The following is an 18,036-nucleotide window of genomic DNA, read 5'->3' as shown; positions in this document are numbered from 1 at the left end:
AGGTTATGGTTTTTGGGTTTTAATCTCTTTTAAGTTATTGGGGCTTGAATTAATAATTTATATATATTTAATGAATTTTTTAAAGTTAATATAAATTTGAACCAAAACTTTTTTAAAGCTAATAAATAATTTGAACCGTCAAGAATTAGGGTTGAAATTAGGGGTGTATAAATGAAACCGACAAATCGCACCAACCTGATAATTCGAGTCAAATCTAGAAAATAATCCCGACTATGATTTGGTGTTGGAAAAAAAACCCGATTATATTTAGTTTGGTTTGGTTTTAACTAAAAAAAGTCAAAGCGAAACCAAACCAACCCGACATTAATATGTATAGAAATTTCAAATATATTTAATACATAAAAATATCTATGGTAGTGTAGTTTATAAATATTTCTTAAGCTTTTTCACAATTTTATCTTTTAACACATTATTTCAAAGCTTGAGCTTATAATTTTTGGATGCTCCAATAAGTTTTATAGTCCATAAATATTAGTAACTCAAATAAATCCTAAACCAAAACCAAATCAATACTAATGCTAATAAAAGACATTCAATTCAATTGTACTATGGATGAAAATAGTGTTGAATATCTATTTTTTAGTTTTTCCATGGTTTAGATAAAATGTATAACTTATTTTTCGTTTAGTGGTTAGTCATGTAAATAATAGTATTTGTTAGTCATAATTTTAAATTATGTTTGTTTTCATTATGGTTTATTAATAATATTTATTTTATGCGATTTTATTTTTTTTATTGTTGAATATTTTAGTACAATGCGATGACTCATCTCATATTTATGTTATTTTATTGAAAAACACCTTATATAGTTCTGTCTTATTAGGATTAAAGAAATATTTGGAGTACAAATTTTACGTTTTGTGCTATGAAGACTTTACGGAAAAAAATTTGAAAACCCGAGATTAAAAAATCGGACTTTTATTGGTTTGGTTTGGTATTTAAATTTAATAACCCGATACAATTGGTTTGGTTTGGTAATTAGAAAATCCGAACCAATTCGACCCATGTACACCCCTAGTTGAAACTTGGTAGGTAGTCGAATTTCTCCTAGTCTTATCAATAGTATTAATGTTATTCTTGTATTTTCTTATTCCTAAATCTTTGTTATTATACGTTGTGCTATTCTCACCCGTAATATTAGTACTATTCTTATATTTTCTTATTTCTAAATTTTTGTTATAACACAGTTGTGACATTCGCTTCCATTATCCTATCATCTTGTTGTTGTTATTATTTGTTGTTTTGAGCCAATGGTCTATAAAAACATCATCTTTACGTTCACAAGATAAAGATAAAGTTTGCATACATATTACCTTTACTCGGATAGATACGACCAAACCGATAGCTAACATTCTAGTCTCCCTGTACAAAAGTTAAATTCCCCGTGAAGCTCATGGGTCGTGTATGTCAAAAACAGAGAAAACAACACAACAAATATTTTCAGGAACAAATGTCACAAGAGGCTGATCCAAGACACTAAACTGGTCTTTGTACTTAGTTTACAGGCCTTGAGAATATATCAATAGTCGACAGAAAGGTTGCCAGAAAATTCCTATTGCCACCTCTTATAGTTGTGAGAAAAATGTACAATCCTTTAATTACAACATACTGAGTTTTCACTATAACACCTTCCTAGAGACTTTTCCCCTTTATAATACCTTAACAGATTCTCAACAAAAAAAAAACGAGATTTATATTGTGAGAAAGCAGCATGCTGCTATACTATTCAACTTCCACTAAATTCCGTGTTTAAATGTTTCAACGACAAATTCTTCTTACAAAAGAATATAGCCCAAAAAAGAAAAGGAAAAAAGAATACAGAAGATATAAAGAAATTACATGAACAGAGTGGGAGGGGTTGCTTAAAATGAACACTATCGCCATTCTTAATGGTTTTCTCTCTATTCAAAGATGCTGCTGCTGCTTTCGCTTAACCATCTGCTCCACTGTAACTTGCTCTTCTTGTCAAGTATTGCAAACAACTTTTAAGTGTTGGCAGAGAGGGAATTCCCTTAAGTGCAATCAGCTCTCCACATATTTTCCCCATTGTTCTTCTCATTTACATGAATGTACCAAGGTCAGGTTCGGCATCTAATTTCCAACTTGACTTTTCAGTTGAACTAATATATCCCTAACCTATGAACCCTACACGCAAATTTAATCGACCTGCTCACCGATCAAGTCTAGTCCAACGAGCAGGAATGATATACCTTGAAACAGCAAGAAGTAAAAGTGGATTCCTTGAGCTGATAATAGGCTCCTCACTGAAGCTGTCAATAGCAAGAAAGCCAAGGCTAATTCTTTTGTATATATTCTGTTGTGCTTCTTCTTCTTTGATGCCTTTTTCTCCTTCTCCTTAATTTCTTCCCTCAATTCCTCCAAATCAGGCACTGAAACGCCTCGTTGATGTTTTGGTTTTTCCTCGACTAATGATGCGAGGTCGCCCTCCGAGGAACGCCCTGATTTCTTGGTGACTACCCATTCGTATGCACTTCCGAGTTGGAAGAGTCCCGAGACCATGGCATTGAACTTGGTCACTGACATGGTGTTCTCGAATAGAAGGTATGGCACGATGAAAGGGAAAGATTTAGGTGCCGGAAGTATATTGAGGAATGACATGGTGGCGGGGATGTAACAGACAACCCACGACGGGAGCGTTGCCTCAGGAATGAACATTGTCATTGGAAGGATTATGCAAAACAGAGTGAATGAATAAAATGGCAATATCAGCTTCCTCAGAAGAAAGAAAAGGAAAATCAAGTTGCCCTTCTTCCAAATGCTTATCTGCATTAACCAAATTGCATGCATTATTGCTTTAACCAAAGCATCCAAAAATATGCTAACTTAACAAATATAATTGGAGATCACTCAAGTGGAAGCATTCGAAATATGATCTTATTATACCTTCGATTTAATGATGGCAGGTAAACAGAGACGGAACAACTGCATTGGCCCCGAATGCCATCTATGTTGTTGCTTCCTATACGCTTCATATGATTCCGGTAACTCACATTGGCACTGAAGTATTAACAAATTCTTTTAGGCTCATTCCAAAAAAAGAATTTACAATAAAGGAATACTGGAGATTGAAGCTTCTAGCATTGAATTTACCTCTACATCATTGAGAAAGACAAATTTCCAACCGTGAAGATGAGCCCGAACTGCAATGTCCATATCTTCAACGGTAGTCCTTTCTAACCAACCACCAGATTCTTCTAATGCCTTTATCCTCCATACTCCAGCAGTACCATTAAAGCCAAAGAAATTCAGGAAAATACCATTCACCTGCTGCTCCACTTCAAAATGAAAAGCCAAATTAATGTGTTGCAGTCTTGTTAGTAGATTTTCATCCTTGTTCACAAAAGACCACCTTGCTTGAACCAATCCTAGGTCCTCATTATCCTACAATTCAAAAAAAAAAAAAAAACAAACACATACACTTAATAAAACAAACCACTCACATCAGCACATTCTACACTAAAGTGAGCAATAGTAGAATCATAGAACCATATAATAAAACCACACACAATTAAGGGAGAATATCACATGGGGTTAGAATCCAAGATTAAAATTGGATACCTTGAAATAAGGAACGGTTCTTTTAAGAAAATCAGGAGTTGGCTGAAAATCAGCATCAAAAATGGCAACAAATTCATAGTCTTTGACATAGCTGCAATTCATGGCTGACTTAAGATTGCCAGCTTTATAACCTTCTCTAATCACTCTATGCCTGTATATTATATTAGCACCTTCCTTTTGCCATTTATGCACCTCCTCTTTGATCAATGTCTGAGTAGTAGGATCATCAGAATCATCAAGAATTTGAATCAAAAACCTTGATTTAGGCCACTCCAAACAACACACAGCAGCAATTGATTGCTGATAAACCTGAGATAACAATTCCCACCGACACAAAATTTCACAACAACATTAATACAACCACCGAAAACATAAAAATGAGTTCTTTACAAATAATTGAGACAATTAAGAAAATCTTGGAAATTTTAAAATTTACCTCTTTTTCATTACACATGGGGATCTGAACAAGAACCATAGGGTAGTAACCACTAGCATCACCAGATTCCAGATCCAGTGGACCCTCTTTAGCAACTGGCTTAATCTTCTTAATCTTGATCCAAAAACACCCTAAACACAGTACTAATCTATCCACACTCTGGATAAGGAAAAGCACAATGCAAGCATTGGCTAAGAATTGAAGAGGGGGAGCAAGATACTCCACTCTAATCAAAACCCACTTAGAATAAAACGAATCAAACACACTCTTCACAGCTAATGGATTTGCGAATGTGTGCAAATCCAAAGAGTATAAATACTGCAGTTGAAGATCTGGAGCACTAAAGTGCCAGCCTTTGAAATATGCAGCTATTTCAAAACCTAACAAGATTACCGAAAACCAAAGGAAGATCTTTATGCAAGTGTAGAACCGGTTTTTGCCAGCTGGGTTGTCGGAGTCAGTCCTGCCGGAGGCTACACGGCGGCGGACGGCGGCGCCGAGGCTGAACAATGCTGATGCTATGGAAGTTAAACAACCTGCAGCTTTATGAGCTTTGAGTAAAAGAACCCAAGTGAGCTGTTTTGCATTCTTGTTTCGGACTTTTTCACGTTTGTATGGAGACATTGAAACATCATCGTTTGGTAATAAAAAGTCATCCTCGGACGGTCCTTCAAGTTCAACCATTGACCAATTGTTTGGATTTTCCATTTTTACTACAACTGGTGTACCCCTATGGGATTCTTTAGCCCACCAGTTAAACGATGGTGCCATTTGTTTAGTTCTTGAATTAGACCCAGATGGGAAAATGAGCCTTAAAAGTTGTAAAGATTGAAACTTTGAGTATATTTCAGCTCAAATAAACACAATGTGAGCAAAACCCAGATGGAAAAAAGTAAAGGGTCGTTGAGTTTAGCACACAAAAATGCTATGATAAGTCCATTGCAGAGAATCCACAGTGAAGGAGATAAGCAGAGAGACGAGTGTGAAGGGAAAGGGGTAAAAGATGCAAAGGCGTCTCTATTTCACGAAGACAGACAGACACAAACACACACACACACACACTGGTTATAAGGGAATATGAAATTTTGCAAAAGAGTATATTGAATGTAGAGAGAGAAAGATAGAGAGGAGGAGGAGGAGGCTATAATGCTCTATGATTTGGTTGAAGATAGTACTACAGCCCCTTGGATTACAGCTTGCAGGGGGAAAATAAAAAGGGATTTCAGAATTTTTTTGTAATAGAAAAAGATGATTTATAGAAAGTGAAAATAAAGGCAGAAGAATGGTAGTAGTAGTGTTGTTTATGGTAACAGCTCAACACGTCTTTGATTTTTGATTCCCAGTATTCAATAAAAATTGGAAAATCAAAATAAATTCAAAAGGAAATTGACAGCACGTTCTTTTGTTCAATACCACCACTCTTGTATTTTTTTTAAAAAAAACTTTACCAGAGTGGTTTTATTCCTCTCCTTTTTTCACCCTTTCACATGACCAACAACGTCAAAATGACACAAAATCAAATCGGACATAAAATTTGTGGGCTATTGTGTTTTCTCTTCCCCCTTTTTTTTTCCAGAGTTTTACTTTTCCACCTACTACTCCTTTATGGAGTTTTATAATGCATATATATAATATAATAATAATAATAATGAATCAAAAGCGACACCCCATAAAGAAGAATGTAAAACCAGAAAAAGAAACTACCATTACGTATATGATATTCAAAACATAATACGTAGATATTTGTAGATAAACAGAGATTCAAATGAAGTTTTTAAGGTAAAAATATGGAGTGTAAAAGATCTTATGAAGCTTCAAATCCTCCTTCCTTCCTACTGGGATGGAATATTTCTGCGTGTGAATTTCATAAGGTAAGAAATCAAGATTCAAGATCTGTCTTTTGGTATATGACAATATTGTATCTAGATAGATATCAACGAATAAAAATAGTGCGAATATATATTAAAATAGACAAAGAAGTTGATAGAAATACGGTATTAGTATTTATTCACATACGAAAAGAATATAGGAGGAGGATGAGATAAATCAGCCGAATTAGCTAATCATCAAACTTTAACTTGCAATGGCATAGTCATTAGAGAGATAAGATCTGGGATTTTGTTTTTGCTGTAAATTCATATTTTTGTAGGAAAAAAAAAAGAAGAAAAAAAAATGAAATCTATTTTGTAATTTGTTGTCTTGTTTTTGTTTTTGTTCGACATTCCTTGACCGAGAAAAGAGCGGGTCATGGCCGTAACCTAAGTTTTAATGTCCAAATCACCCTTGGGAAATGTTAGTTCTATCATACATGAAGAGATAATATCCTAAGGTTCGACATTTAAAAAAATACTATTAAATTAAGTTGACCAACAATAATAATTAAACTCTTAATATCAAGTGTGATATGATGATTTAAAAAAATTAAAATTTATAATATTGTACTGATAATTCAATATACTGTCAGTATATGCAATTTCAAACTCGTTCAAAAAATCAAAATAAGATTGAAATAGAAGGATTTAATAGTCATTACGCATTGTTTGTCTACTTTATCTTTCGTGTTAACCGGTTTTGTCTTGGTGGTGATAATACTTTTCAATAATTAGCGTCATTCACGCTCAGCCAAAAAGACAATGCTCAAACGAAAACTTGCCACTTCACTATAGCGAAAATTTTGTAGGTATAAGAATTTAGGGGTGGACCTCTTTTTCTTTCTTATATATTTTTATTTTTTGGAATAACATCAAATCAAATTGTCTTTTTATAATACTTCCGAAAATAACGAAAGTTGCCTTGAACAAGTGGAGCTACAAAGCAGAAAGCTGCATCAAATCTTTCCTTTTTCAAGGTAAAAATTCAAAAAAAAAATAGGGTAACATATTGTTACATTTTAGAAGCATAGCACTCATAAAATTAAGAAGTGTTCTACATGTAGTAATAGTACTTAATATGGTAATATAAGATCACTTCCTTTACCATAAAGAAATTATAATACTCGCTATAGCTGGTTTTAAAAAAGGCAAAAGTCCATGAAATTAAAGTTATTGACTAACGTTTTAACATGTAATCAATATTTTAATAATTTCAAGTCAACTTCTTTAGGAATATGAATTAAACTATTTTATAGCTATGAAATCAAACTTTTACTTCGAAATACCTTGCATGCAGATGCAAAATGGACTTGAGACTTTACCTTAATTTTTCATTTGGATGTGCAATAATTCTATATTTAAGGATTTAAGTGTGATGACCCAAAATGTCATTTTTAAATTTAATGATTAATTATGTGATCTAAGCACTATTTACCATTACTCGCTACGGAGGGAATTTAGGGTTGTGACATTAAGTTATATATACCGACTTAGAATGAATATTTTATATAATTAATATAATTTAACTTGTTATAACATGTTATAAGAATATATTAAATAAAATAAACCCTTTGAATATTTTACCGCGTGATAGGCATGGTTTGGATGATGTAGGAGCAATAACAATTTACAAAATTAAGAATTTTTTTAAAAAAACAAAGCTAGTCCATTACTAATGACTATGAAACATTGGACTGATTAAAATTATGAAGGTGTAGGACAACCTTCTTAACTCTGAACCCAAGCACCGACAGTTTGCGGTCAAATAGATTTGTCTACTATACTAGAAAAAATGGGGCCAATAAATTCGTTGATGGAGTAAAAAGAGGCCTAACAGGAATTTAATATTTTTAAAAACGAAGTACTTTCGAATATTATTTTACTAACTTAACTACTGAATTTATAATTTATTACACATAAATTATAAGTTCTAAATTTTAAGACTACGTTTTGGAAGTTTCGAAGGTTAATGCTTTGAGGTCATGTGACTAAGTACACAAATGTCACCTTTGCCTGCTCTTTTCTTGGAAGCTCCTTTTTACCCCCCAAAATTCACTCTAATAAGTCTCTATCCATTATGAAAGCTTTGAATTGACTTTCACTTTCCACAATTTGTAAAAACATCATGCATTACAGTTAGATTGTGTTCCACACTTCATTGTCCTATCATATCAAATGAGTTGTAATAACTATGTGAATAACATGACAATTAATTTGTTTAAAGATTCATTTGTGATGGAGGGAGCGTTAGAGCCGCGGTAAAATTGTTTTCGCGTGAACTATGAGTCACAAGTTCGAGTTGTGAAAATAGCTACTAACGCTTGTATTAGGGTAGACTGTTTACATCACACATCTTTGAGTGCGACCCTTTCCCAAATTCTGTGTGAACGCGAAATGTTTTATGCACCGAGCTGGCCTTTTATCCATAAGTGTGATATGTTTATGAGATAATCATAATCGAGTATATTTTTCATGTACCTAAATATTTTTCACTTAATAATTTAGTAGTCAATATGTCAAATTCAAATTCCAGTGTCTAGGACTTCAAATTTTGTGTGTTGTCAACTTGACCTTCCTAACTCCTAAGTATATTCTCATTTGGACCACCAGACCACAAATCAAGGAGTATTATGACAAAATATTTCAAGCTAGAATAAGTGCAATAGCTCTTTCAAAAAACTTTTATTTAAACAAAGCAAAATTCTTTTATAATTGTAGTAGAGGAAAATGCCAAATGGAATTGCCCCACCCCAAATAAAATAAAAACAAATAAGAGGGGAAGTTTCAAAATTCAAAAATTCTGCCACGTGCACATGATAGTTCCTTAAAATGGGATGGGGGCAACAATGGAATTGTCTGAGGCACGTGAGACTACTCAGTTGAGGCACGTGCGAGACTGGGACCAAGCCGGCTCTCAACTACCGCCGGCCACATTTCTGACGTTGTTTGTTTAACTCCTACCTCCGCCGGCTCCCAGCAATCGCCAAAGTATCTAGTATTATTATATTCATTATTATAGATAATTACTTAATTAATTGTTTGATGTATAAAAAGCTCGTAATGCTAGCATTAATTAGCTCTATTGAATTGTGTAACTATTTTATCGAAAATTTTTAAATTGTTTAAAGAAAAAAGTTGCATTTATTTATTTACTAGTCGCAATTAGCCCGTGCGGAGCACGGACCCAATAATTTGAAGCTCAAATATTTAAACTCTTAGTGTTTGTTTGGAAAGTTTTTATGTAATTGAATTTGAGTGTAGTTTAATGTAATTACACAATTTAACATATTTATCTGTACATTTAATTACTTAGTCCACATAAAATTATGCATAATTAAAACGAGGTAGCTACACTTTGCAATTATCAAAGGTGATAAAGAATTAATGGTAATAATATAATATAATTATCATATGATATTTCAAATCTTATTTTTTCTTTTTAAATATATTTTTTTTAAAAACTCTTTTCCTCTTCAGATTTTTTCTCTCAGAGCGTACTTCTTGTTCTTGCTTCTAATTCTAGCCACGTGCTCCTTTTACCTTTTTTCTGTCTACTACATACTTTCTCTTAACCCTTTTTATTGTTTTATCTATAAAGTCTTCTTGCCGCTAGAGCAATTGCTTGTACTCGTTCTTCCCATTTTTCCCTTCTTATTGCATACTTTCCTGCTTTCATTTTTCTTACTACGTAATTGTAGTAATTTGCGATTTATTGTATATTTTTTTCTTTATTCTTCCTTATGACATCATTATTAATAAATATTATGCTTTATTATAAATTTAAAATGCTCGTTTTATATGTCTTCTAGATGGACTAATAAATAATGTTCATTTTTTTAATTGCTTGATCATGTAAGATTTCAATAATAAAGTAAAAATTACGATGTTGACAGATAATATATATGCAATGTAAGAGAATAACTCAATAGAATTGATGCCAATAAATTTAATAGGGATTTTTTTAATGAGAAAGACTTATTTAAAGAAAAATAAATTATCAGCAAAAATAACTACAATTTCACAAGTTACATTAACTTTAATTAAACTATAAATCTTTTGTGCAAATTATTGTGAAAGAAAATAATATTTTAGTTGCCAAGAAAGAACCAACAAAGAAGTACACTTTTGAGATAATTAAAGTAAAAAATTCACATTTAGATATTAAAATTTATGAACTATTGTTTTTTTGAGTAAATAATACTAAATATCACATATTAGTTACTCTGATCATTCAACACTAAAATAATATAAATCAAACGAAGAAATAGGAAAGATAAATGGAACCTCGAGGTGCATCACTGAACTATTAGGGAAAAAGTTGGGTGGGGCGGGACATGGGGCCCACTGGAGGGATTGGAGTGTAGAAGTGTGTGGTGATGTTTGATGACATAAGCCGAGTGGCAATTTAGTCAAAACACTCAAAAGATTCTGTTGAAGGTACAGTAAAGTTCCTTTTTAAGCAATCATATTGCTCCATTTAAATTAAAATTATCAAAATGCCCTTTTGGTGCCAAGCAGGCATGTTGACCATCAACTGTTTATCCTCTTATATATATATTAGTAGTAGATTTTGGTTTACAGTCTGCTTCCTTACATGCATCCATAGTCTTTTCTTGTTAGGTCAAAAACATAAAATATTTTTGACCATCAACTGCTTATCTTCTCATATATATTAGAAGAAGATTTTGGTTTACAATCTGCTTCCTTACATGCATCCATATTCTTTTCTTGTTAGGTCAAAAACATAAAATATTTTTGTTTTGGGTGATTTGATTCATAGTTATTATGTTGTTTTATGTTATGTTAAATTGTGTAACTATTTTACCGAAATATTTAAGTTGTTTAATAAAAAGAACTTTATTTTATTTTATTTATTTCATAGCAAGGCACTTAAGCTTAATTCATTTTATCGGGGTTCGCAATTGTATATGGGTAAAACGGGGGCTAATGAGCACCCCGATTTTTCGATGGGGAAAACGAAGCAAGGACGTAACTATAATGAATCGAAATCAAAGCTGGGAGCCTCTCGTATCAAGGCCCAATCAAAACACCTGCCCTCGGAGCCATCGAGACCATGCCCCCGGATCCGGTTCGAGCTCCAAGACCTCGGAAAGCATTACCAAACGTACGCACATGATTAACAAAGGGCCGTGATATCCGTGCCCGACCTGAGTCTGTCCATCATAACGAAAACAACAATATAGTACCTACCCCCTGCTGATCCCAACAGAGTCCCGGTTGCAGACCCAATCGACGCCAACTCACATGTGGACATCGATGCCAACCTGCCGACCGACCCTAAGAACAGTATTTACGGAGGAGCCCGACCAATAACTCAAGCTACGCCCGAAGGTGAAGGCGACGACGACAAGATCAATCTGCGGGTGATCTTCGAAATGTTACAGGCCCAACATGAGGCGATAGCACAATTGTAGAATCAAAGTCGCGCCCCCAGCAGAGTTGAGCCCAAACCATCTCGGGAAAACATCCGAAGAAATGAGCAAGTCACAGAAAAGGCCGGGTTAAGCTGAGCACGGGACCAACCCCAAAATAATAAAAATACTTGAGGAACTGACAAAGCGGGTGGAATCGGGGGAAAAGAAAATTGAGGCCAATGACAAAAACGTGGAGACCTATAATTCTAGAGTTGATCATATCCCAGGAGAGCCCCCGATATTGAAAGTCCTGGACTCCAAGAAATTTGTCCAAACGCTTTTTTCTCCAAGCGCGGCACCGAAGCCAACCCTGAAGAAATTCTGTATGCCCGATATTCCGAAGTATAACTGAACCACGGATCCAAATGACTTAGAATATGACGAAATTGAGTCGGTTTTATTAAAAAAATTCGGAGAAACCCTTTCAAAGGGAGCAATAATATGGTATCACACCTTACCCCAAAATTCTATTAATTTATTTATTATGCTTGCAGATGACTTTGTGAAAGTGCATGCCTGGGCCATCAAGGTCGAGACCAGAAAATCGGACCTTTTCAAGGTAAAATAAAAAGATAACAAAATGCACAGGGAATTTATATTGAGGTTTCAAATGTAACGGATGGACCTGCCTCCGGTTGGGATGGTTGGGCCGTTCAGGCGTGCACTCAAGGACTTAACTCCCGAAGCTCCTTGGCTTCACATCAGTTGAAACAAAATTTGATAGATTACCCGGTGATAACTTGGGTCGACGTTCATAACAGAAACTAATAAAAAATCAGAGTCGAGGACGATCAGCCCAGGCCCCCGTCCGGGTCTGTTTATCCCATTAGAACTAATGACAGGTCTAAGAGAATTATCGATCCTGAACCAAGACCGGACAGAGATCGGTATCAGCCGTATAGCGTAGATCAAAGGGGTAACGGATCTGGGCGTAACCCCGCGAGAAGCAAAAAAGGGAACGATCGAGGCAACAGTAGTTGGGGACTCATGAGCAAAAACGGTTTCGATAGGCCACTGGGGGCCAGCGAGGCACCAAGGCTATCGGAATATAACTTCAATGTCGATGATGCCAGCATCGTATCTGCCATCAGGCGCATCAAGGATACCAAATGGCCTTGACCATTGCAGTCCAACCGTGATAAGTTATGTACTTTTTTATATTTTGATGATCTAACAAACTTTATGATAAGAACCAGATTGGGAGCCTGTTACACATCCTCAAAGTGCTCAAGAACAACAAGTATCAAGTCGGGCACAAGTTCTAACAACTACAGTTAAAGAAACGACAGAGGAAACAGATGGACATCGGTTCCCTTACTGAATGTACTAGTCAACTCCCCACAGTTGTAAAGTCGTTGCAACTATTCCTTTGCACATAAGCAATAGTGCAAACAGTGCAACAATCACTTTATTGAAAATATCTTGTACTGGATAATTGTTTGCATCATCCAAGTTACATCACTTGCATATTATCAATAGGAAGCAAAGGAAAAACACACACTTGCACATTCGAAAAATCAACAAGTCTTCTCTCAAGTGTGTTGCCATTTTGCAAGTGACCTCAAGGCTTCAAGAACAAAGAACAACAGAACGAAGGACCAGTTTCCAGCATTGATTTACCACGTGTCCTTAGTTGTGTTGTAACTTTTTTACAGTGATCTATTTGTAATTCCTACTTAGCTTAGCTAGAAGCATTGTGCAGGAAATCATTTATAAAATCATAAACCTTGTGTTTGTGTCTTGGCTAGAGTTAGTCGAGTTGTGAGCTTTGTAATAGAGTTATTACAAAGAGGCTTATGGTAGATTTATTACAAGTGAGTGAGGGATTAAGAGTTTAATTCCTAGGTTACAACAGTGTATAATCTAAAGTTTGCTCAGTAGTGAAGTTGAAATCCTACGAGTGTAGGTCGTAATTTTTAATCCCATGAGTTGAGAGTTTTTCATGTAAAAATTGACTGTGTCATCTACTTATCTCCTATCGTATGTGTTATGTGGGAACTGATAAAGAACCTGGCTCTCTATACATTTTGGTGGACCCTAAGTTTCCACTAATTCGTATCAGAGCATATTCTTTCTATCAGGCTAACACCTAGAAAGGATCCAAATGAATGCTCCACCAAACTCTAAATAAGGTTAATCAACCTACAGACCACCAAGGTTCAATGGACAATACTATGGATGGCGGAAGACAAGGATGCATGATTTTATCATGGATGAAGATTTAGAGCTCTAGGATGTTATCTGCGATGAACCCTTTATGCCTATGAAAAATGTTGGCGAGCCAGCAGTGACAGTTCCAAAGACAAGGAAGGAGTACAACGATGCTTGCCGAAAAGCCATAGAGAAGAACTTCTAAGCAAAAAGATTCTCGCATATGGTATTGGACCAGACGAGTACAACAGAATCTATGACTGTCAATCTGCGAAGGAGATCTGGGAAGCTCTCCAAACAACACATGAAGGAACAACTCTAGTCAAGCAGTCAAAGATCAACATGCTCACCACTAAGTATGAACTCTTTAGGATGAAGGATGTGATTCACCTCCATCATCAATGAGCTCCACTCTCTAGGAGAGATCATTCCAAGGAACAAACTTGTCAGGAAAATATTCAGTGTATTACCTGATTCCTGGGAAAGCAAAGTAAATGCTATCATGGAGGCAAAGGATCTACAATAGTTGACCATTGATGAACTCATCGAAAATCTGAAAACCTATGAAATGAAGAAAAAGAATGAGCATGAAAGAAGAGAACCCAAGAAGGAGAAGAACTTGGTTCTCAAGGCTGACAACAATGACTCAAGTAGCGAGGATGCTGACATGGCTTATCTAATAAAAAGATTTCAGAAAATGGTGCGCAGAAAAGGAGGCATTCTAAAAAGGGGTAGCTCCAGCAAACCAAAAGGTTATAACTTGTGTCATAAATGTGGAAAGCCAATGCACTTCATCAAGGACTGTCCTCTCCTCAAGAAAGACCAGTACAAGCACAACACAGACAAAGAAGTCAAGAGGAACCCTGTTCCTGACAAAAGATTCAAGAGAAAAAATATCGCTGATAATGTTGTAAAACAAGCTCCTGATGCACGGGGAGATTCTTCCAGTGAATCATGAAAAAATGATGAACAAGGTGACACCTCCATGATGGTAGTTGAAAGTGAAGTAGCTGAATATGACTCTATCTTTGCCTTAATGGCAATATCTGATGATGATGAAAATGAGATAAACTTTCTAGACGTTCAAAGAAATTTAAAGTCTTACTCTCACAAGAAGCTTATATCTTTGGAAAATGTTTTAATTGATGCTTATCATAGTCTTATAAATGATAAAAATGTGTTAACTATAGAACTAGGAGAGGTAGAACATGAGAAAGATGATCTGGTACTTGTAGTGGTTGACCTAAAAGAAACCATCGAGGTTCTAAAGAAAGAAAAAGAAGTTCTGATTGAAAAAATTGAAAACGTGGAAGATGAGATAGATGATATGTTGGTAGTAGTTGTGGATCTAAAAGAAACAATTGAGGAACTAAAAAGGGGAAACAATTCCGAGAACATCCAAAAAGGAAAGGAAGTTGCAAGTGAGGCCCACATTAAGCTTGAAAATGAACTCAAACCTGTGAAATCTAGTTTGTGTGCTGAACTTGAAAGAAACAGATAACTTCAGGAGGATCTAGGTAGAGTTAAGAATGACCTAAAAAATCTCTAAAGTGGACTTGGTCCTCTGATACAATCACTGCCATGTCTACAAACAAAATTGTAAGGCAACACTGTGGCAACACTGGACACTTTAAAGAAAATTGTAAGGCTAGAATTCAGTCCCAACAGTAAAATAAGGTTTTTGTTGAAAAGGTAATTACTAATAAGGAATCTGGTTCCTCCATTAAAAACATGTATTTCATGCTTGGACAAAAAGAAGTTTAATTTGCCCTTTTCCTCACTACAAGGGATCCAAACTTGTTTAGGTTCCTAAGTCTAATCCTTGATTTTCTTGTGCAAGGAACAATGAAAGGAAGTAACCAAAAATGGTATATGGATAGTGACTGCTCTAAGCATATGACTGGAAGCATCGATGATTTCCTTTCACTCAAAGCTATGCAAGGAGGGAGTATGCCTTTTGGCAATGGCAAAAAAGGATACATTCTGGGAGTATGATTAATTGGGAAGATGCTTACGCATTAAATTGAGAATGTGTACAATGTGAATGGCTTGAAATATAGCCTACTGAGTGTATCTCAAATTCACGACAAAGGAAACAAAGTTGAATTTTTATCAAAAACCTGCACAGTCACAAATCTCGTGATTGGTGAAGTGGTTCTGTTGGCCAAAAGATTTAAAAACATCTATGTTGCTGATTTTGAGTCCTTGCGCAATGGGGATCTTACATGTCTGAGTGACGTTGATGATGATGCTGAGCTATGGAACAGAAGATTAGGACATGCAAGCTTTTCATTGCTGAACAAGTTGGTCAAGAAGAACCTGGTCAGTGGCTGCCTAAGTCAAGGTTCAAATATCACAAGGTGTGTGATGCTTGTGTAAGAGGAAAGTAAGTCAGGTCCTCTTTCAAGGCCAAGAATGAAGTAAGCACCTCAAGGCCACTTGATCTTCTCCATATGGATCTATGTAAACATTTGAGGGTGGCAAGTAGAGGAGGAAAGAAGTGCATCTTTGTCATAGTTGATGACTACTATAGATTCATATGGACCTTGTTTCTCAGAACCAAGGATGAAACCTTTCCAGTCTTTGTTGCATTTGTGAAGCAGATTCAAGTGAAGATGTGCCATAATGTTATAAGTATAAGGTTTGATCATGGCACATAGTTTGACAATGCAAAATTCGACGAATTCTGTGCTGAAAATGGCACAAGTCATAATGTTTCAGCTCCCAGAACACCCCAACAAAATGGTGTTGTGGAAAGGAAAAATAGGACTCTTACAGACATGGCAAAAATTATGCTAATTGACAGTAGAAAAAGTCTTCTAGGCGGAGGCAATCAACATTGCTTGCTACTTGGTGAACAAGTGCATGATCAGGTCCCTCCTAAATAAAACTCCATATGGATGCAAATGCTTTATTCTCAATAATGGTAAGGAAGCTTTGGGAAAGTTTGACGCCAAAAGTGATGACGGGAGCTTTCTTGGATATTCCTCACAAAGTAAAGCATAAAAGGTTTACAACAAAAGGACTCAATGTGTTAAAGAAAGCATACATATAATCTTTGATGAATTACACCACCTATGTGAGAATAATTCAAATGATAAGATTGATCAAGATAGAGAGCATTCAACGGTTCCTGGAAAAGCCATTGATATGGCAAATGGAAAGGCAGAATTGATGAGCCAAGTCAAGAAATTCAATGAAGAAAATACAATAGAACACTCGGCTGATGTAGAAGAACCTGGTTCCTCCATCACGACAACTGAAGTAGAGGATAGAGTTGTTGGTGCCGTGCAAGGAACTCCTAATTCTGAGCAGAGAAGTGGTACTCACCCATCCATAGATGCCAACAATGGATCCCATTCTAAGGAACTTGGATCTTCCCACAATGAGATTCAGGTGTCTAACTGGAAGCACAAAAGTTCACATCCTCTCCAAAATGTGATTGATAAGTGGGTATTTTGACTACTTATTAGTGCCTTTTAACTTTTGTTTTAGTCTAAAGAAATTGAATTTTGCTCCCGGAACTAATAAAATTGTACAAAATTACAGGAATGCTGGAAATTGGGCTCCCGAGATAAAATCCGACTAAAAAAAGAGCAGACTAAGCACAAAGCAATAAAGGGGCACAAAAGCATCTGCGGTCGCAGAAGAAATTGCAGATCGCAGAATTTCATCTATGACCTCAACCAAAGAGGGAAAAATCTACGGAATATTGTGCAAATTGTGAACTGCACATGAATTGTGCGGCCGCAAAAGATGGGCTAAAGGTCAAAATCAGAGAGATTGCAAAAAGACCAAGTCCAAAGCTTCAGTAAATGGTGAACCGCATAAGATTTATGCGACCACAATCCTACTATTGCGGACTGGAGAAGAGTGCCTTGCGACTGTACTTATAAATCTGCGGACCGCAAAAATGTTGCCTCGCAGCCGCAATTTAGAATTGTGCGGCCGCAGAATCCCAGCTTCTGCCAGATGAAGAAGTCTGCAGATCGCACATGGAATTGTGCAGCCCCAGAACCTCCCGAGGGGTATTTTTGTCCGAGATTTTTAATCTTGTATAAATAGACGAGTTTCACAAAATTAGGTCAAGTTTGAACATCAGCAATTACTGTAGCCATTTTTCTTTGCCATTTTTAGAAGTTTACTTTGCTTTGGTGTATTTTACAATAGATTTAATTATTTTAAGCTTTCATTATGAGTTTAATTAGTCTTTCTTCTTCATTTTCTTCAAACCCAAGTATGAGTAGCTAGATTTTTACTAGGGTTGTGACCCAACCTTAGTATGTAAATATTATGGGTATTTAATTAATGCTTATTTATGATTGGGTGTTTATTATTTATCTTAGTTCATACTTTAATTTGAGGAATTAATGGTTGCAAATATTAGTTTATGCCTATTTGACTTAGTTTCTTCTTGAGAAAGAGAGACCCAGTCTAGAATAACTTGGCTAACAAGGAATTGGGACAATTAAGAGATTGATTTATCCAATTAAAGGGTCCAACCTAGAGATAGTAATAACCCGACTTGAGCTTTTATCAGTTG

General features: G+C 35.5%; 1 protein-coding gene across 2 annotated transcripts; it reads right to left on the bottom strand.

Annotated features, from left to right (window-relative positions):
• Window positions 1–1,711: 1,711 nt before the first annotated feature.
• On the bottom strand, window positions 1,712–6,195 carry LOC104110492 (probable xyloglucan glycosyltransferase 12). 2 transcript variants are annotated; one of them, XR_001972063.3, is made up of 6 exons: window positions 4,037–6,195; window positions 3,601–3,909; window positions 3,133–3,423; window positions 2,926–3,039; window positions 2,005–2,805; window positions 1,712–1,962 (listed from the first exon to the last, which is right to left on the bottom strand). XR_001972063.3 is itself a non-coding variant. In XM_009620005.4 (5 exons), the coding sequence occupies exons 1-5, from the start codon at window positions 4,805–4,807 to the stop codon at window positions 2,179–2,181; spliced, it is 2,112 nt and encodes a 703-aa protein (XP_009618300.1). In that variant the 5' UTR covers window positions 4,808–6,195; the 3' UTR covers window positions 1,712–2,178. The 2 variants fall into 2 exon arrangements, 1 of the variants encoding a protein (XP_009618300.1); XM_009620005.4 differs by having other exon boundaries at window positions 1,712–2,805.
• Between the last annotated feature and the right edge of the window lie 11,841 nt (window positions 6,196–18,036).

The sequence above is a fragment of the Nicotiana tomentosiformis genome, chromosome 4, assembly GCF_000390325.3.
Source record: "Nicotiana tomentosiformis chromosome 4, ASM39032v3, whole genome shotgun sequence".
NCBI classification, from domain to species: domain Eukaryota; kingdom Viridiplantae; phylum Streptophyta; class Magnoliopsida; order Solanales; family Solanaceae; genus Nicotiana; species Nicotiana tomentosiformis.
This window is presented reverse-complemented; position numbering and strand designations above follow the sequence as displayed.